Source organism: Meleagris gallopavo, chromosome 20 (genome assembly GCF_000146605.3).
Source record: "Meleagris gallopavo isolate NT-WF06-2002-E0010 breed Aviagen turkey brand Nicholas breeding stock chromosome 20, Turkey_5.1, whole genome shotgun sequence".
Classification (NCBI taxonomy): domain Eukaryota; kingdom Metazoa; phylum Chordata; class Aves; order Galliformes; family Phasianidae; genus Meleagris; species Meleagris gallopavo.
In genome coordinates, this window is record NC_015030.2 from 9669459 (window position 1) to 9690818 (window position 21360).

Below are 21360 nucleotides of genomic sequence, written 5' to 3' on the forward strand. Positions count from 1 at the left end.
ACCTGGATTCACTCCCGAAGGCACTCCTGCTTCTAGCAGTGCCGTGGTGGGTGGAGGCCCTGCTGTTTTGGGGTGGCCCCCTCTGCAGCTCTTTGCCTTTCCTACTCGCTTACGAGAAGCAGTTACTGAAGGAAACAGTGCTGCACTGAGGCAAACTGAAAGCCAGTCATTGCATAGCAGCTGCACCTTTCACAGTCCCTAACTTAATTCAGATATTATTTCCCTTTGGAAGTGATGCTGTTGAATCCATTCCGTTTGTGCTTCGGGGGTCTGTAGCTCTTCTAGTGGGAACTGGAAGCAGCAGGAAGCAAAGAGTGCATGGGATCTGCACTGAAGTCACAGACATTCTGAAAGCCAGGCCCTTTGCCAGCAAGAACAAGGAGCTGCTTTCACATGACTGAGACCAGGCTATCTGCCAGCACTAACTAGTTTACTGCATGGACAAAACGAATTTCAGAGCGTTTAATTGGATCATCACCCAAATTCAACTTTTCTAATAGTAGAAAGTTCAACAGACTGAAGATTCCTTCAGGAGTTCTGCATTTTGGAGTGTGGCAAATTCCCCAGTTTTCTTTCATTGAGGGAAAATATGTCTGGCCTTTTAGGTATTCCCATGCCGGTACTTTCAGCATTTCAGCTACATAAATTACCCTGTAAATGAATACAGACTGTGTTTTCTAATGGGAAAAAAACTTTGACTTCTGTCCTCTGATGTGGAAATTCTACTGATACAAATTACAAGCGTGACTTTATCGCTGCTCCTTTTCCCACCATCATGATGACCACGAGGCACATTTTGAGTCCTAATGACACTTAACACTCATCCATGTTTTAAAGAAAGGCATATAAAAGGCTTATGTTGCAGATCTGAGCTGGTTTTGCTGTGCTCACCATCACTTCCAGTGAAGAGATGAATTACTGGTGATTAGTTTCCAGACTCATCATGAGACAGATTATATCTGAAAGCACCCACAGGAGAACCAAAGCAGCCCGTGCTCACAAACTCCCATTCCACAGACCTCCAATGTGGCAGACCTGCTTTCAAGCTTAGCAATATAGCGTCACAGTTTCACCATCTAGGTTCATTTACCTTTAGCTTAATTCCTAGCCAAAGCACTATTCAGTTTGTTACGATGAGGTTGGCTGCATAACTGATTTCCATTCTTCACACTTTTGTTGGCTTAGCTCTGCATCCCGCTATTCCAGCAGTCCACAGACACAGCACCCAACATGTGTCTATAGGATCTGCAATTGGTTTTTTTACTGACCTTTACTTATTACATTTCAAAACTTGTGAACAAGTGCAAATTCAGGGCATATTCACAGCTTTACCTCCTAGCATTTAGATGAGTTTTCAGGTGACTTCTTGTAGCATTTGTGTTATACAGGCAAGACAAACTACGTAGCAGAGGCCACTGGTATTTAGCTAGACTGGGTCACAATTAGCAATGAGTTAGGAAAAAGGTTACTCCTGTGCTGAAATTTATAACCAGAAAGTTTGAGACGAATAGGAGAGGAAAGGTTCTTTTGCTGTCTGTACAAAGCTGAGACTTTTAGTTGTGGATGCAAGGGAGCAGCTTTAAGAGATTATATAAAACAGGAAAGTGCGGAAAATAAATACCTTTAACAAAGAAAACCACTGTTAGATCCTTGAACTTCAACCAACTGCAGTGCAATCAAGGCTAAAGGGAAGGCTTCTGGGATGACCCTGTTTGTTTGTAAACTAATCAGCAGTTGTGTGGCTGCACTGAACTGCTCTTATCACGCAGTAACTCTCAGAGCCCTCTACAAGGTACCCAGAAGAATGTGTTCTTATGGTAGACAACTGCTGCTGTGTGTAATTTCATGCCCTTCTAATTTATGCTGGGCTATCTTTGCTGAGTAGTGCTTGCCAGCGTCCTGCTTTTCTCTATCAAATCTGCAAATAGAGCTGAAAAGCTTACTTTATAACCAATATTTGGCTTAGAATATAAATTCTAAGCGCCGTTTGTCTTTAGTAATGCATGTAGTGCCACTCAATTCATTAGCTACAAGATAATTTTGTAGTTGTCTGCCTTAACTGTATTATCTTATACTCTTAAATAATTGATGCATTCCTGTTCTGGCTGTACTCATTGCTCCTCGACCTCAAATTTACTTTTTATACCACAAATAGGAAAATCTCTTCAGCAATGTACATAAACAAAAGTCACTTGTGCTTCGCTCGGATTTAAAAGAAGCTTCCAAGATATTTTCTGCCTGCAGGGCAGTTCTGTGCCATCTCTCCTCTCAGTCTGTGACTCTACACCTTAAACATGAAATCTTGGCATGAAATTTCTTCAAATTGTTTCTAAAAACTTTACTCTGGAGTATATAATCTCATCTACCATAACATTAATATCCTAAAGAAACTTCAATCATTTAATAAAACATTCACTCCAGAAATGCTTTTGGCTATTCTGTGTCAAGCTGAGGCTTTCCTGTGTTTGAGCCTTCAACTTACATTAAAAGATTTAACAATACAATCGCTGACAATTAGACGCATCTCAAAAAATGTTTCCCCTTTTTCCAGACTTTCAGTGTTTCCCTGTTTAAGATGCTCAAAATCCAAGAATCGTGGAAGTTACTGCCAAAATTATTTCATTCCAAGTTTCTTTTTGCACCTTTTACAGGTGATGTGTTACATATTATCATGAATCAGTAACACAAATTGAATTTCATAATCTGGCACTCATTATCCATCTTGGTACTCCCATACTTTCCCTCCTGCCATTGAAGTTCAACCTGGGCATCTCACAATATTGTTCCTGGAAAGTGCAGTTATTTCCATTTCAGAGATGACAAGCTGGACAGAAATGGTTGGCATATTTCCTTAAGGGCAGAGAAGGCAGTTGAAAGTAAATTTCTTAGGTCACAAGGGAGCAGCTAAATCAGTGCAGAAAAAAATATCAGTAAATCATTCAGAAGTATTCCATAATACTGCCTGTGTGCTTTCACATATAACTTTCAATGAATATACACTATTTAAATTACTGGTCGCTACTCCACTAGTTTAAAAACAAAGTCTGATCTCCCTACATATATATACATCCCCAACATTTAAGCACTCAAATGCTTCTCATTTGTAATCTTAACCCTAAATTCTACTTTGACTGCTGGCTATATGGCTATGTTGGGCATGTTAAGCTTCACCATTATTCCCCTCTGTTACAAGGACAAAAGGGAGGCTAAGCCTAGGTTTTCAGTAGCCCAAATTGTAGTAACACTTCTTTGCTTGCTGTTTTACACATCAATCTGTGATATTTTTCTTCTCCTGCCCATCATGCCCACTCTTCCAACTAAAATGTAGCGGTGCGTGGTACTTTGGCAAGGTGCACTGAGAGCTGTAGTGGCATCACATACTGTTAGGCTTGAAATACGAATGCATACAAATGCAATAGCATTGACATGCTATTGTGGGGTAACAAGGCAAATGACACAAAAAAAAAAAACAAAAAAAAAATCTCCAATTCACCATGCCTTTGACTTGTAGGAAACAATTTCTGCTGCCTTCTGGAGCAGCTGTGAAAGAAATACAGAGTTATCCCAGAAATTCAGGGCACTATTATGTAACTGAATCTCTCAAATTGTGCATTTATACTGAATTCATCATCATGGTGCTTTAGCATCTGTTGTATTTTAAATGAGAAAACAATTTAAATGTAGTGTTTAGTCAGAAATCCTGCACAAATCCAGGAATGTTGACAGGCTCATCTATGAGCCTTTTTCCCCCACATTACCTCTATTGTCTCCTAAGATACAGCTTTTGTAGATGATGGATTGGGTCAGTACCAAATTATAGCTTGCAGTGAAATTCTACATCAGCCAAGACATAATCAACATTAAACATTTGAGTTTAAGACTTCATTTTGATCCTCACACAAAGTGAATTGCAGAACAATGCCATTTATTTATGTTTACCAAGCTCGTGTTCATCTGCTAACAATGACTGACAAGAGTGGTTGACTGGCAGGTCAGCCAAAAATACCCCACGTTCAGAGCAACCAGCAGCAGAAAGCTGCAGCACTGACTGCCCTGTCAGATGCTCTCCCAGTGTCACACAGACACATCTCTGTAGCGCTGGGGCTCAGCTTGGGTTTCCCATCACTGCATTTCCTACTATCTGTAAAAGGGTGCAAATGATAGTGATGCTTGGAATGGTTCTGGAAATATTCGGGTAGCAATAATCCATCATTTCTTACACTCTTTTTTAGTGCTTAAAAAAATCCTCAAGTTTAAAATATTGTCTAAAATGAATTAAAATGAGTATATTTTCCTCTGTTAGCAGCCTTATCAGTGCAAGACAAGCAGGTCAGCAGCCACACAGCTGTCCTGCTTCAGAGCTGCCTCACACGGACTCTTTCAGAGTACCATAACACACCCCGCTGGAGCACCTAAGAGCAGGCGCCCAGGGACCTCAAACTCTTACTCACCTCTCAACTGTATGCCTGCAACTACAGATAATTACTTTAGGCCTAAAGGAGCAGATGTTACTGTTTCAGTGTAAGAGTTATACGCTGAAGATAACACAAGTGCTAAGTACTTGTGGGGGAAATCTGGGTAAAGGACTGGACGTCATTTGCTGAATGTACTTCAGATGTTACTTTTTGTTACTAATTGGCTTAATGAAGTATTAGACACCATTTGCTGTTTTAGCACTAATTCCTAGCATGTAATTGTTTCTAGCAAAGTAGGTTTCACAGCCAGGTACAGTTAACTGTAAACTGCATTTCCACTTTACTGCGCAGTGCACGACTGCATTTCTCTGCACAAGCTTCAGTGCAGTTGTCTGCTCGTAAGCAGAAGATAAGCAAGCTCATTTCATGTGTTCTTCGACTTATTCTTTGAAATAAAAGAGAATTACAATCTTTTTTATTTATCTAGGATACAGCTGCTGGAATTGCTATAAATGTGGATGACAAGCCCTTCTATCAAACTGGTATTTCATAGGCATATCTTTTAAATCATGAAATAACTGTCGAAAGCAGCAAAGCAAACAACAGCGTCAACGTTTGTCAGCAACAGCCTAAAGAACTCGGGTTTTGACAACAATGAAGAGTCAGAGGAAGTTATTTAAAATAAACGGCTTTGGCAGTTCTCCTTTATTGCACTAAACTAAGACTTTTTAATTGATTTCAATCTTAAAACCCACAGTGTTCTGATAAAACGCTAAGTAAACTGCTGGAAGTCTATGTGGTCAAGTAACATCATTTTACCATTTAAAAATGATGTAAGAATATCCCACACAGCTGTGGGCTCAGATGTATGAAATAAGACAGGTGGAGCTAAGGGTCGATTAGGAAGCACGTGGATATTGCTGTTTCAGCAGATACTACATTTATTGGTAGAGTACTTCATGCATGAGAAAAAGAAAAAAACTTTCATCTTTCAAATAGAATTAGGATGAGTCTTAATTTCTATTTGCTTAAACTGTTACAGTATGCATTCTTCTGAGCCCACCAACAGCCCAGTTCTCCAGCTGTTACTGTGAACATGTGAGCTGAAAGAAAAAGGATGCAGAACTCGACCAGAGTTCAAGTTCTTGCCCCTCTTCAGTCCAGGAGACGTTGAAGGCCAATTCTTAAGGAACACACTACGATGTTCCTCAGCAGTTGCCAAAGATGGGAAAACTGCTGCTTCATCACTGTGTGTCTGTGCAGTGCTGCCAGGTTCTGATCCAATGAAACAAGACAAATAGGACTGTGGGTTCTGAGGAGCCCGGTTTATGTTCTCACAGATGGTGCTATGCCTTTCCATAAAGTACAAGGTACATTTAATTTAATTAAAACATACCTAAAAATATTTTGCCAACCACACAAATTACACATCCTAGACACAGAAAAAATCTGGCATGGGTGTTGGACCAGATGATCTTTAAGGCCCCTTCCGACCACAACTATCCTATGATCCTCTGTCTGATTCACAACAGAGGACCTCAACCTGATACCATTTTGCACTGATAAAACTAATGTCACAAATAACTCTAAGGTGATATGTTGTTATTGCTTTTCCAAAATTATTTTGCAAGACCTGTAAGGGCAAATACATTCTAACGTAGGGCTACCAAATGTTATTGATGGGTTTTAACTCCCCAAAATTATTTTACTCGCGGGATTCCTGACAAACAGAAATTGCATTACTTTTGCTCTTTTTATTTAACTCTATAAAAACAGAACTGTATTTTTTTCCTTAATGAAATCTTGGCCACACTCAGCAAGGACTCTGAATCAAAACAAACATCGAAGTCGTTCCCCGAGCACTTCCATTTGCTTTCATTCCCTGCTGTGCTGGAAATGTGCTTTGTGCTCATTCTCAATCAGGTATCTCAACAGTCTATCAGGTAGCCCAGCATAATGCAAATATTAGAGTTACAGATCAGCCATTCCCTACTGCTGACTTCCTGGTTTAGATCTCTTGTCACTTACAAACCAGGATGTTTATGCACTCAATTATAACACTTCCAGGTGAGGATAAAGAGCATTTCCATTACTCTCAACAGGACTTCAGGGAAAAAAAATAAAAAATGTGTGAAGTGCTGTGATATTTTAAATTCTCTTAGATTCATACTTCTCCATACCTCACTGCAGCAGAACATTTTGCAGCGAGCTGGTATTTATAAAAGTGTTAAGCATGCACACTAGATTGGAGAATTTTTCCAAGTCAGAGTAATTGCTGCAAGATTGCCAAAAAGAACCTCTGGAATCAGAACCAACACAGCAAACTGCCTCCTTCTGCTCAGCCAAAGGGCCTTGAGCAAAGGCCACACGGAAGACATCCTGCTACTAGCTCTGCCCAAAGATGCACATTCCACCTGTGCAAAGGATCATAAACCACCAAAAAGCATTGCAGGTGAAAGCCAGCACTTTCCATACTAACAGCACAAGTACTTTGAGCACCGGGCTGATGTTCAGCAAAGCACAGGTGATCACCATAACCAACCCACGTACTGCGTGCTGGGAAAGAGTTCAATGCTTTCCCTGCAGAAGCCAGAGCTACACCACAGCACCTGCCTGCTGCTGCTTTCCCCAGGGCTGTGTGCTCACTGTGTGAACCCCAAGGCACTGCAGCCAGCTCCTGCTGGCATTCCCAGCATCACCATCAGGTGTCTGAAAAGTGCTGTGTCTGCTCCTGGTCCACTGCACATTTTTGGGTGATGGAACAAGAGCACATTCTGAATTTTCAGTGGCTAAAATGAGAGTAATTAATCTTAATTCTCTCCATCTCCCTGAAAAAATAGAACTTCTACTGCTTGAGGAAAACAAAGAGCTGTAAGTTGTTCAGAGGCAAATTAATCTTAAAGGGGGAATCTTCAAAAAGAAAAAGAAATCAATATCTTATAACAAGATTCTTTATTGCGTTGGAGCCTTGAAACTTAAACCAGAACCAAAGGGGACTTTAGCATTGCAAGTTTGCTCTTGTTATGCTTTGTTTTTAATACAGTGCCATCATTTGAAAAAGTAAGATTTTCAGATATGAGCAGTTTTAGTTGTGTGGTTTCATCTCTGTGGAAAAAAAAACTTGTAATATTTAAATGCAGACTGTAGGATTGCAGGTATTTCAGGCAGCTTTAAGGAAGTTATTCTGAAAAGAACTTTTATACGGAATTATATCCTTAATCCTGCATGTAGTATTCTATATCTTAGATATCTTTATTCATTTGTTCCTTTCTAAATTAGTCTGTTCCACGTGAGAAACATGAAAATTATGTCTCCTGTTTTTAAAAAGAAAAAAAAATCTAAAAAAAGAGAAAACCATTGCATTTATCCACGATGCCATGGAAACAGCTTTAAAATTGATTTGGCTGCAGAGAAGAAAGATACGACTCTAACATAAAGCAAGTGACTGCTTTCAGAAGAAAAAAGAAAATCTGTCTTCATTCAGCACTGAGTGCTTTGAGAAACAATAATGCTTAGTGAGGTGAGAGGGTCTTCTCAAAATACAGGGAAACAAGATCTCTCAAAAACACTCCGTTCACACCCAGTCTGAGTGTGATAAGGAGAGGTGGTGCGGGGCAGACATGTACCGACCTGCAGGAACAGAAAGCTTGAAATGAAAACCACCTGAAAATCACCAGTAAAGAACATTCTCAGACAGGTTCTTTCCTTGTACGGGAGTGCAATACAGTGCGGAGAGAACATTTAGAGATCAGCACAGGAAATAACTATTCTAACTTCTAAGCAGTTCCACGTGTTAACTCATCCCCTCAGACACTTACATCTGCCTGCAGTCTGCACGCCAGTTTTGCACAGACAGAATTGTTGCACAGACTGAATTGTGTCTCGCTGCTATCAAAGATGTCCACCAGAGCCAGGACACTGTCACAGGCTCACTGCAGCAGGGCAGAACTGCACTGCACATTAGGCTCCTTCCTGTGGGTCTGAGACAAATATTCTCTACACACTCATACATACTTGAAGAATTCTGTTCCCAGAAGTCCCATCTGTAAAAATAAGAGCTTCACACTGACACATGCTTCCAAGGGCGGAAGGAGAATTTGGCCTTCCTTTTAGCTGTTCCTTCACTAGCATTTTGGTCTGCAAGATAAACTTGGTTCATGTAATCCATTTCTATTCTGGGACTCATTACAGAAGGAATTCTAGTGTAAAACATATCTCAGTTCTTACTTCTTTGCTAATTCACAAGTTAATCTGGTTGCAGAATTACTAGCTGTACATAAAAAGAAGGATATGTTCTAAGCTTTGTCACTTCAGTGAGGGCAGTCCCCAGAGCCGCAGTGTTGTGAAAGTTCAGAAGTACCACAAAGCAATGACTAATGAGCCTGCGTGTCTGCGTGCTGTACTGTAAATGCTCCGATTCCTTGCAGGACCTTTAGAAGCTCACTGCATTCACTCTGCTTCCTAGCTGTCAGAATTCAGTAGATGTCTTCTTTGGCTACTTTGACATTTTTACTTCTGTTCTGGTTTGTTTACTTGCCTTACAACATGCCAACTGTAAAAAGGTCAGCCAATAGTTCCCTATCCAGAGAGGGCAAAATAACTGAAATTAACACATAGTAACAGTAATTCTGGCTATTAATGGTCTGCGAACCATTAGCTGTGAATTGTAAAGCTACATGTCAAAGATCTAATCTTCCTCATGCAAGTATTCTCTTTCCTTTCCGAATTCCCACCACCCTTTTTGCATCCACATCCAAGCACTAAAGCCACACTGCTCAGGGACTGGGGCAGGGGCAGAAAGAGGCCTGAGGGATTTTCGCACTAGAAAGCCCACAAGAGCTGATTCAATGATTTACGTATAACATACAAAGAATACATTGTGCACTGGGCGGAGTGGAGGAAATACTGTCTGAACACTGCCCAAGTTCGCAGGCATCTGTTGTATCTCAGCTTGTCACAGAGGTAAAATGGTGTAGGTTAGAAATAACTCAGGATACTGCTGTAATTCAGATCGCTACTAACGTATGTATGGGTGAACATTTATCTGGATAGCAAAGCAACACTTTGTCCTTTTATTTGAACATGCACTGTAAATTACACAGAGGGGTCATTTTTGTAGAGAAATCCTTGCAATTGTTCTGCTTTACAGTACAAAGGCACCAGGCATCATATCCAGAAGACAAAATCACCAATGCAATCATTACATCACATTTCAGTTGTTTGGAGTTTGGTTTTTCGGTTCTTTTTTTTGTTGTTTTGTTTTTTTGTTGTTTTTTTGTTTTTTGAGATGGAGTTTTCTTCCTTGTTAGAAGCATGGGAAGCCCAGTGTGGTAAAATTCCTTTGCTGGCAGCAGTAGTCTTGGGTCATTTATTTAGTTAAAGTGACAAGATAGAGACCAAATTATTACTATACAGATTTCATTGCACTAACTTCAGACTTACACCAGTAGTTGGAAAATGAACTTGATTTTTAAAATACAAGCATCGAGCTGCTGTGATTGCCAGAGCAATGACCTTACTTTTCTAATTGACATCTGAAAACTAAACATATCTTAAAGCAAAGTAAAGCTAAATAAATAGCTTTTCAAATCCTTGGAAGTACTTAACTTCTTCACATGAGTTTGTTAAAATATCTTAAAAAAAAAAAAGGCTAATAATTGCATAATATTAATTGTATAAATATTAACTGTAAAATTACCCAGTGATCCCAGAAAAATATAAATATCATTATTCTGGGTAACAAATACTCATTTACGCAGAGAGAGAGAGAGAGATGAACTCTACCTTTGTAACTTAAAATGTACATTCTAATGCTGAGCAGAAGAGAAGCTGTAGGCACTGAGTAGATCCTGGTTAGCAGTAACACAGTAAGCACTTTGCTGTAGGAGCTTTTGTAACTGAGTTTGCTAAAACTGAAGCCAATGGATATCAGTATTTTGAATTCTGCAAATCCTGCTTTAAACACTTCCAATCCTGCATCCCATATGTTTCTACAAATATTTCAGCCCCTGACTCCCCTGTGCTTGGCTCGAGGCTGAGAAGCACAGATTATTTGCTGCCCATGGCAAGTGCTGTTTCACTGGGGAAATGATATCACCTCCTGCAGTGCAATTCATAACTTGATGAGGGTAAATTCACTTACTGGCAATTTAGAAGAAAACATGTTGGTGCTGTACCAGCTGAAGCCAGATGGTAACTGAAATTATTAAAATCATGCACACCACAAATCTCTGAAAAATTGCACTGTTAAAAAAATATCCTAAACATAGATGGGCTTTTAATATAAGCCAATTGGTGTACAGAGAGTATTTGCAAACAACGCAAGGCACAGTTGCAACTGTTCAATTGTAATCTTTCCTTTCTAGGTTCAACTGATCCACTACAACCATGAGTTGTACACAAATGTCACAGAAGCTGCAAAGAGTCCTAATGGGTTGGTGGTAGTTTCCATATTTATGAAAGTAAGTATTCTGTGTTACCAGCATCTAATGTATAGGTGGTGGACTTGTTTTTCATGAACTGTAAATGCAGAAACTGGACTCCTCGTTATGGCATTGCAGTGCCTGGAGGCTCTGGTCTGGAATCACAAGACAGCCTCATCCTAGGAACTGAACGTACAGTTCCTGAAAACATAATGGAAAAAAATGAAAAGGGATAAAGAGAGAAAATTAATGATATCATAAAAACCACTCATAAAAGTTTAGCGGCTATGACAAAAGTTATTGATTTCTTTGATTTGGTATTCTTGTAAGAAACATGAGATGAATGAGTCAATTAGAAATGAGCCTCTCCCGGTAGGTTGGGGCCCTGGGATGGAGGGAATGGGCACAACACAGGTGCAGCTCCAGAAAGGGAATGTTTGTCCGAAAGTTTTGACACTGTACATTTTCTATTCTTTAGGTATCTGAATCATCAAATCCATTTCTAAATCGTATGCTTAACAGAGACACTATAACAAGAATAACGTATAAAAGTAAGTTTCTTTTCATTCACGATAGCTGTATGCTTTTAGTATCAAATACTGTGCTTTGTGACTCACTGCATCGAGAGACACCTTGCTATGAGAAAAAGTTACAAGTCTGTATTGCCAGCAAATCTGCACGATAAACTTGGGAATTGAAAACATCTAGTAAGGTCACAAGTTCATAAAATATTTTTGAGCTTCAAAGCCTATTTTATGTTTGGACAAACAGTAAATTGATGGAAATATATTTAATAAATATTTGTGATATATTTGCACGGAACACAAAGGTAAAACTGCTTATTGTTAGCAGCAGAAGTACCATATATTGCAGCCTGAATTACTCCAATTCAAATTACAACAAGATGCTGCATCATTGCCTGTTTTAACATGCAGCTGTGGATTCAGTGTTCATTAACGCTTTCTTTTTGCACAGAAGAATGTTGTTTCTATTTAACTATTATTGTGTGTAATGGGTATATAAAGAGATCATCAACATAGCATGTGTATTTGTTGTATTTGTGTTTGGAAAGCCTTTAACTGATAATGCTCAATACTTCCATATTAGCATATTAAATAAGTGGAAAACTGGAGCTTAAGCATCAGTTGAAATCAGGGTAATTCAGAGAAAGACATGAAAAATATATAGACCTCAATGGAGTAAATTAAATCTCTATGCTGAAAACATTATTCCCTTTGTCAAATAATCACTTGAATGCCAAGCAGGCATAAAGTTAGTGCACTGAATGATACCAGATTATGAAAATATCATAGACCAGCATCTATGAAGGAAGAGATAGAGTTGTTTGTAACTGGAATGAGACTGGATGTCAGGACTGCAGAACTTAGTTCTCAGCTCTGTCAGACTTTGCCCAGTTTACATCTTTGTAAATGAAGTACATCAAACTGTATACCCTCCAACAATACATGTTGCTTTGAAAGCTTCCCGTCTGCATCTCTAGAGAACTCAAAAATCCATTTAACTCCAACAATTCACTGAACTTCAGGTTTATGATGGAAATGTTTGGAGAGATTTCTGTACAATCCCTGAAGTTCACAACCTGATTTCTTTGCACTCTACCTTTTCCCCTCCCAGCACAGCTAGGACTACAATCCTACATGTTTACATAAAGAAAAAATAATGCATTTGAGACCTACATGAATTATAAACACAGAATTTTACCCACTAATTCTTGAACAAGAGAGAAGCAGAAAGATTGAGTCTTGCCTTACAACAGAGAATTTGAGCAACAGAGCCATTCCAACTCCATTCTGAACTCAGCAGGTCCACGTCCTTTACTACAAACACACACCTGGCACTGGACATTGAGAAAGCTCTTTTCTCCCCACATATACACACACCTAGCAGATCTCACTGAGCAAAGGAAGGCTCCTGCCTAGTTTTTCCCATTACAGCCTCTCTGTCCCATGCATTTACATGAGCATCACAGCTTTTCTTGTGTTCCTTGGCCACACAAGCTTCAATATCACAAGCTTGTGTGACCAGTAGAGCAAAGACTGGGCAAATTGCAGAGACTCAGAGCAGAGGAGAGACCACAGTTACGGATGTGATGCTCCACAGGGCTGAAAGGCACCAGCAGCACCTTTCCCTTGTTGCGTAAATGAGTGTACAGCCATCACCTCCATTGCAGAACATCTTCTTTTTGCACTGTATTTGTAAGCAGGAGCACCTTCACTCTGGACCTTTCACTGGTTGTTTTGGCACTCCAAGAGAGAAAACAATTCCAATCACACTTCATTTAGATTTTCTAAATGAAATTTCACATTGAGGTGAATGCATAACAGATTGCAAAATCAATGAGTACTGGAATAGTTTTAATTTTTAGCTACTGTTATCCCTAACAGGTGCATCTGCTAAAATGAAATCCCTGGTGGATACATTGGACACAGCATTCTCACTGCAATGGGTTTTTTGCTGTAGTAACAAGTATTGACCAGAAATTTTTTAGTGTAAACTGGGAGTGCGAGAGTGCTACTGAAAGTAATTCTGTGGTTGTCTTACATGATAGATTATATCATCATTGCTGAAAACTAATTTTACTTCTTACATTGAGGGGATTTCTATTCTGCCTTCAGCAGCTGGAGGTTTTTAAGTTGCATTTTACAGGCTCACTTCTGAAGGCAATACTCAGCGTGCTCCCAGTGTGCCCAATAGGGGGTGGAGAACAGGCTCAGAGTCAGCAGAGCTAATAACATACCTACATTTGTGATTTTTTTGTTCCTTTTTTTTTTCCCCTCGAGAAAAATAGCAAAAAATGAAGGCGTTGTACAGTATGCTGCATGAAATGTCCACAGGCAACATGCATGAAAAGAGGAATTTCTTCCCTCAGATATTAGTGGTTGAGTAAAGTAAAGTGGACCCCAATCTACTTTTAAGTAGATTTTAAGTACTTTTTAAGTATTAAGTATTAGCAAAGCACAAAGAATACTCTTTGAACTAGTTGCAACAAGGATTCTTTATTCAGAATCTGTGTGAATCTCTAAAATGGAATATGAGAGCAGTTTTTCTTTAAGTACGATTCTAAGGGGATTTCTTTCAGAACAGCCATGCCCAGTGGTTGCTTATCATTGAAAAGCAGCAACATTTCAGCTTCCCAAAACTCCATACTGAAATTTGGGCTTGTTCTCCATAGAAACACCCAGGTATGCTCAGCTAGGAGGAAGAGCTGCGAAATTTTGCATTTTCTCAAATTTAATCTTTCACTATAATAGAGATAAGAGTGAATCGAGTATCAGTTTTCACGGATTATTCTGAAAAGCTTTACGTTTCATATCTCTGGAGATAAGACTCCTAATTTTCAAAGGGACACGTTTCAGTGGTTGCCTGAAGAACTGAGCTCCTGCAGCTCCTGCCAGGAGCAGAGCAGCTCGGCCACACGAGGCCCTGGGGACTGAGTGTGGGTTCTCTGAGTGAGTCACAGCTGCTCCCAACTGCGTCTGAGCTGATCAACAGAGAAACTCCAGTGCTGACTTTCATAACTGCAGAGCTCAACGTTCTATGCCCTGTATTCTATTTAGACCTGTACTGTCCCTTTTTGAGTTACCATGACACAAACTCGGAAATCGAATAGGACTTTTTTAATTCAGTTGATGTATTCCCAATTAAGTACTATTTCCTTGGAAAGAACACATTTTTACTGTGAACGCAGACCTCACACACCTGTTACAAATCTAAGGATGAAAGAGTGCTTCCATTATCTGTTAAGAAAATTGTCAGAGACCTATATGTAAATGAATTTGAAATCTAAATAAATGTAATTTGTATAGAGAAGAGTTCACGAGTTCAGAAATCACCCCAAGGCACACACAGAACAAGAAAAACAGTGTGAGCTGCGGAGAGGAATGATGCTGAGAATCTAATAAAGGCTGAACAGGTCTACCAAAGAAGTTTATTACTGGCAAGAGATCACACTGTTTTCAATCATTTTGATCACACGCTTGCAATAAATATCATCAAAAGAGACAACACATCTAAGTGCAGCCTAGTATTAATGCAATCCCCACACCCAGTTCTTTTTCAGTTCAGTACAGATTATTTATTTTAAATCATGATGCGGGAAAAGGGAAAGAACAGAGCTGTTCATGGGAAAAATGATAACCAAATGCCTACTCTGAGGTCTCCTCAAGGCATTCCCACTGAGCTGTCTGACTTCCACAGGAGCATAGCCTACATACAGGCATGAATTCATAGTGCTTTTTCTTGGCCAAGCTCTTATTTCATTCACACCCTTGTTTCCTGAAGTGATATTTTCTCCTCCAGTTTCTCTTTAATTACTACTGATGGATTTTGACACATAATTCACCAACTCTCCCTAAATATACTCCAAGTGAACACAGAAGCAATGAATCAAATCTGAAGCAACTCCATTGCTGGATGCTGATGGGGAAGATGTCTACACAAAGAGCACTAAATATTTTGCAGATCCTCAGTATGTAAACAAGGTAACCTAGCAGTTGAGGCAGAATTCAGTAAGGCTACAAGCAACACATCTCCTGACTTTCAGAGCACCAGCACACATTGGACTTGCCTGAATGACTGGGAATTCCATGCCCCACATTGCGCCCATACTGCTAGAAGCCACAATACAGCACATCCATAGGCAAGTTAGCAGCTCACGTCAAAATAACACATTCCCTATTAACGCCATGCAAGGCAATTCCAAAATCTCCATGATTCCCTGCATTAATACCAGCAATAAATCAGTTTCTGTATCTTTTATAAGTAACCCTACTGTTAATAATCTGTGCGCTTTTCTGAACACAAATTAGTCAGCTAGAGTGTAGCATGCACAAAAAGTAGGCATGATCAGTATCCCTTCTCTGCATTAAACTTTAGTTAGCTGTCCATCTCCTAAAAAATAATTCAGGGCAAATTCAACCCTGTTAATTTTAGTCCAACTGAAGGGAATGTGGATGTAACAAAGAGGATTTGGTCCTTAGAGCTTGAAACTATCAATTTGGATGGACTTCATGCCACTCGCAGCCAACATATACCACCCTCCATGGTTCATAAATGAATAGGATGTTCACGTGGGAATGGGAAAGAAGTGTGATGATTCATGGAAAGCAGGCACTGCCTTGAAAAAATGAATTCACTCTCTTCTCATGTAATTCTAGCAAAATTACTGCTGCACCGCAAATAATGTTTATAATGAACAGGACACAGGTGCATTCAGTCACCTCTAGCTGTTAAAATTCAACAGCATTTTGGCTCCATAATACCATAGCGATGGTTTTGCACTTTCAAGTGGAAAATTGGGGGATAGAAACAGACCCAGGCCATGAGCCAGTGAAGGCTGAGCATTTTTACAAAGATTACACTCGCTTAGGACACCGAGAAGCACAGTCTTCTCTGAGGCTCCACCTACTTGGAAAAGCAGTTATCCTGGGAAGACAGGAAGGTGGCTGAGAGCTGCACTGCTAACAATATCAAAGGACATGCCCAGATTTTTATTCCTCAAATAACAAATACATTTTTAATACCAAACACCTGTAAGGTACTGGCCAACAAGATGCAGATATAACACCCTCATCTTGGCCTTTTAACCGATGCTACAGTCACTTGTACCCTGGAAGCAGCACAGTGAGTGCACTATGTCAAAATAAAAATACAGCAAATCACATTTGCTTTGTGTGAGTAGTTTGATCTTTTTGTTGCCAGTACAGTAGTTCTCTTTTTTCCCCATTAGACAATATGAGGCAAAAATTTTGATCACCAAGGTTTTGTCCTTCAGCTATATGTTAAATTCTAGTTAAATTACTCCTGCTTTTTAGATCTTACATGCTTTCTTAATCATTCATATTTCTTTCTATGCTTTCACTTAAAAACTTCTTTTCCCACTGGCCAAGAAATTATCAGCTTTTTTTTTTTTTTTTTAATAATAAAAACAGTCTACATGTAAACCAAAACATCAGAGAATCAAGCAAGAATGCCGAAACAATTGGTATTGACTGAAAAGATGTACTTTCTACATGTTTCTTTAGACTGAACAGGAATCTTCTACTTTATTTTTACATCCTTGTATTCAGTTCAAATCAATGCAGATTACTCTGTGTATTGAAAAGGGAACTGCCTAAATATGCAGCTTTCCTTGCCCACATTTTAGTGCTCACTCTGCAAACGAACCGTACTGAACACCACACACAAATGAAGACATGCACAGAGATTTCACAGCATTGCTACTTGCAACCAGCACAGCTTCCTCTGAGCACAAATATATCAGAAGTTAAATGCTATCCCTGCGTATTTTCTATAAGGAACTCCTATTGCGTAAGCTCTGGCTTTGACAGTACTGTAAAAATATTAGAGGTCCAGCATTACAAAAGGGAAATGTACTGATAATAAAACAGGCTGAGGAACTTTGATGACATGAGATCTATCCCTACCTCATTTTATGTTGGTAGATGTTCACAGACTGAATTCTGTTACACACGGGTACTTCATTAATTCCCAGAGAGGCTTATGATATCAAAGCAGTGCCCACAGTAAGCTGCTTTCCAGCACACTTTTCCACCCTGGTGTTAGCACTCTGAGTGAGCTAGGAGCACATCCGCCCCCACTGTGCACATGAAAGGCCATCAGGCTTCAGGGAGCAGGTTTATTATCATGCATTAACCTCAACTTCAACTTCCTGCTCTGGTAGAAGGGCAATTAAGTTTTAACACTCACTGTTCAACACAAGACCTTAGGAAGGCCAAAATTGTTAATCTCTCCAAAATATGGTAAGTCTTCTCCAAAGACTGCTGCACCTAAATCAATAACCTCAAGAAGCTTTTAACCACTTCTTAAATGAGGTTCAGAGTTTCACAGTGAATACTTGAGCTGAATTCCCAGGGAAGGTATGCACTGTCACCAAGGAGAAAAAGCCAAACCAAGATTACTTCTTCTTAACCTAACTGCTGTGACATGGACGTTACACTTCCTGCATCAGTAAACTAGAGATGATGTTTTGAAGTAAGGATTGCAAACACTTTTTTTTCCTTTCCCCTCAAAAACGTTGCTTTATCTTTACTTTTTTTTCTTCTCTTAACTCTCCAGATGACGCATACTTACTACAGGGGCTTAACATTGAGGAGCTTTACCCGGAGACCTCTAGTTTCATTACATATGATGGGTCAATGACAATTCCACCCTGCTACGAAACAGCAAGCTGGATAATAATGAACAAACCCGTCTACATAACAAGAATGCAGGTAATAATAATAATAAAGATACATATACTCGATCTAGTCTAGGTACAGGAATAGAATATTTTAAATATATTGCTAGTTTTACATACAAAATTAGATTCAATCTTTTGCTGCATGGATCTCTGCTTGTAATTTCTACAGGTTACAAAAGCAATAAAGAGCATTTTTTCAAAATAAAAATCCTAAATATTTAGAATTACCAAAATAATTGCACATACACACACTTTGAGGTGGGCTCTGCTCTCCATGAGAGTTCGAACCAAATGATCCAAAGGTCTCTCCTGGTAAGATACTTTATGATTCTCTGACTAAATGCACGGGGATTCTAAAACAAATACAGTAAAGTTGTACAAAAATAACTGATGTTGTGAAGTTTAACCTTTACTTCAGTTTCCTACTCAAAGTTTGAAAGATTTTTGTTGGCTTGAATTAACGTATGTGCTTGTAGCACAGTAACTACAAGAACCATTGCTGTCTGACTGCAGAAGAACCAGTTTGATCTCAAGTTTCTCTCTTCAACTCACCTTTCACTTACAAATCACTGAAACTGTTTAACTTTGATTTTCTAAATAGTATATTTAATAGTGTTGTATGTTCTTTAATTACAGGAAAGACCAAAACTAAAAATCCTTGTTTTGTATTTTGTATAGATGCATTCCTTACGACTGCTAAGCCAGAATCAGCCATCACAGATTTTTCTGAGCATGAGCGACAATTTCAGACCAGTCCAGCCCCTCAACAATCGATGTATCCGAACTAATATCAACTTTAGTTTACAGGGAAAAGATTGTCCAAACAATAGAGCACAGAAACTACAGTATAGAGGTACGTTCTACCTCCAGAACAATCCTTTCTTTACTTACACTGAGATCTTTTCTCTGGGAAATTCAAGTGCACAACAAAGTCTACAAATAAACACAAATGAAACACCAGATCTGGGGGAATAGTGGTATGAGTCCAACATTGCATATTTGACATGGAAGAGGAAATTTGCCCAGAAACATCCATGAAAAGCCATGACAAAAGTCATGCTGGGACATCTGATATTTTTCATAAGCAGATGGGACAGGCCTTCAGCTTTCTAGCCTCATTTTGAAGTCTTACAAAGATATTTTATTCTACCGGAGAGAAAAAGGGAGATGAGCGAGTCCTGATGACAGCTGATCTCAAACAAAAGAATAAATTTCACTCTGGAGGTGCACTGCCATAACTAATATCCAAACTGGAAAGTTTTTTTATTACACAATGAACACCAAACAAATGAAGCAACTCAGTCTTATGCTGATAACGTCTTACAGCTTAGGGCTCACTTCTGAGCTGGGGTGCATCTTACACATCTTTTAGGCTATGCACATACATTACTTACAAGACAGCATAAAACTTCCTTTTTGACTATATTATGGTTATGCTGAAGGGTGGATAAGAGCACACTTATTCAACACCAAGGTCAATGATTGAGTTACAGTACTGCTAAAAAAAAAAAAAAAAAAAAAACATACAGATGCAGTACTTTCCCAAGAAAAGGAGAAAACTGAGCCTCCTGGCTTTTCCAGGATGTTATAGGTGCTAAAATGTTTTAGTTCATCCAATTTCATTTCTGCGGTTTATTAAAGCATAATTGTTTTTGTTTTGTTTCTCTTTCAGTAAATGAATGGCTCCTCAAGTAAGACAGAACAGTCAGAACCCATAACCTCAGTGGAATGCTACTACTGTGATTGACATAATCTAGAATGCACCCAAACTCACTCTCTCTTTGGGTTCGTGACAGCATGTGCAAGCATGCTGTAGGAATAAAGCTGCCATGTTGGAAACTCAACTTAAAATTCATTCATATGATCGGTGGTAATTAAAAAAAATAAAAAGACAGTATTACAGTAAGTGTGATTACAATTTTGATACAGTTTTCCTGAACTAATTTAGCATCACAAAAAAAAAAAGAAAAAAAGACTTTTCAGCCTTTGTATATATGAAATTCTTTCTCCTTTCCCCCCTTTCCCTCAAACTAAAAGAAAAAAGAGAAAAAAGGTGGCTTGGTGCAGCATCAAAGTGGAGTTGTGTTCTGTGTGCCAAGTAATCCTTGGAAAGCTCTCATTATTTCACTATCATTAATGGATACTGACAAGACAGAACAAGAAGACTGTAGAGCAAACTTATTTCTAGATTATGATCCTTCTGTTCATTTAATTAAAAAAGGGACAGACTGAGAGATAAGTATTGTAAATAGATCACTGCAGAATACAAAGGAAATTTAAATATTTCCCTCTGTCACATATCTGTAGTAGGATTTGCCAAAATCAGAATTGATCCATTTTCTGTTTCTTGTTTTACAACAGGTCATACATTGTGTTGGATACTAATAACAACTCAATAAATGTGTTTAACAAATTAATTTAGTAAACTTGCTTTGGTTTACTTTTTTCCTTTCTGAAATAACAAGCCTCTAAGTATTTGTGGCTGCATTGTTTGTGTTTCTGTTGTACTTTCTTCTTTTTTTTTTTTTTATTTCATTTATTTGTTTGCAGCCAATTTAAGTCAGTTAACGGCAATTGTGAATGCAGTTAAATCCAGTATAACTTTAACTCTGCTTTACGGTCAATCATTAACAGAAGGCTGGGTTCAGAAACAGATCGCAGTTGAAACATCTCAGTTTCAAATTGCCATTTCCCCTGTTCAACTCATTACAGTGACAAACAAATTTAACCCTGTAAATTGGCGGTGGAAGCAGATATTTTTCTTTACGGATAAAGCAGGAGCTAACCAAGTAAAAGGGAATGCCTTTTTTCTTGTTTATAATGGTCATTCACTGTGTTTGGTTACTGTCAAGAACTAAATAAATGTGTTTAACAAGTTCACATACTGCATGTTTGGCCTTTTTGCACATTGAGAAGTTTTGAATTGTTTCTTTCTCTGGAGAGTGAGCAGATCTCACATTACCCAGCTCCTAATGCTTGCTTTGTCATGCATGGCAACATGTAGAAATTAGCAGAAAAGATTATGAAGCTAGAAAGGACCAAAGAGGAACTGTGAATCATTCGTACCAAATGGAAAAATACACACTACAAGAAGTTTGAGAAGATGAAACACAGTAAAGAATGTAGAGGCCCAATCCAATTGGAGAACAACTACCTTTAATATGACATAGTATTTCATCTTTGGCCAAAGCAAACAGCATGGACAGCATCTCTGGCAACTCAAGAGACTGTTGTTGATGAGAGTTGGGAAAGACTACAGTGTGTGAGCTAAAAACTGTGATTTCATCTGTGGCACAAAAGG

At 38.9% G+C, this 21360-nt stretch overlaps 1 protein-coding gene across 3 annotated transcripts in view; it reads left to right on the top strand.

Annotated features, from left to right (window-relative positions):
* CA10 (carbonic anhydrase 10) overlaps positions 1-20476 on the top strand; it is a 157085-nt gene extending 136609 nt beyond the window's left edge. For all 3 annotated transcript variants that reach the window (XM_010721589.3, XM_019621780.2, XM_019621781.2), the window contains 5 exons: positions 10781-10876; positions 11316-11388; positions 17936-18090; positions 18738-18912; positions 19732-20476. In XM_010721589.3, the coding sequence (XP_010719891.1) occupies positions 10781-10876; positions 11316-11388; positions 17936-18090; positions 18738-18912; positions 19732-19754 (522 nt within the window). In that variant the 3' untranslated portion in view covers positions 19755-20476. The remainder of the gene's footprint in view (positions 1-10780; positions 10877-11315; positions 11389-17935; positions 18091-18737; positions 18913-19731) is intronic.
* The last annotated feature ends 884 nt before the right edge of the window (positions 20477-21360 follow it).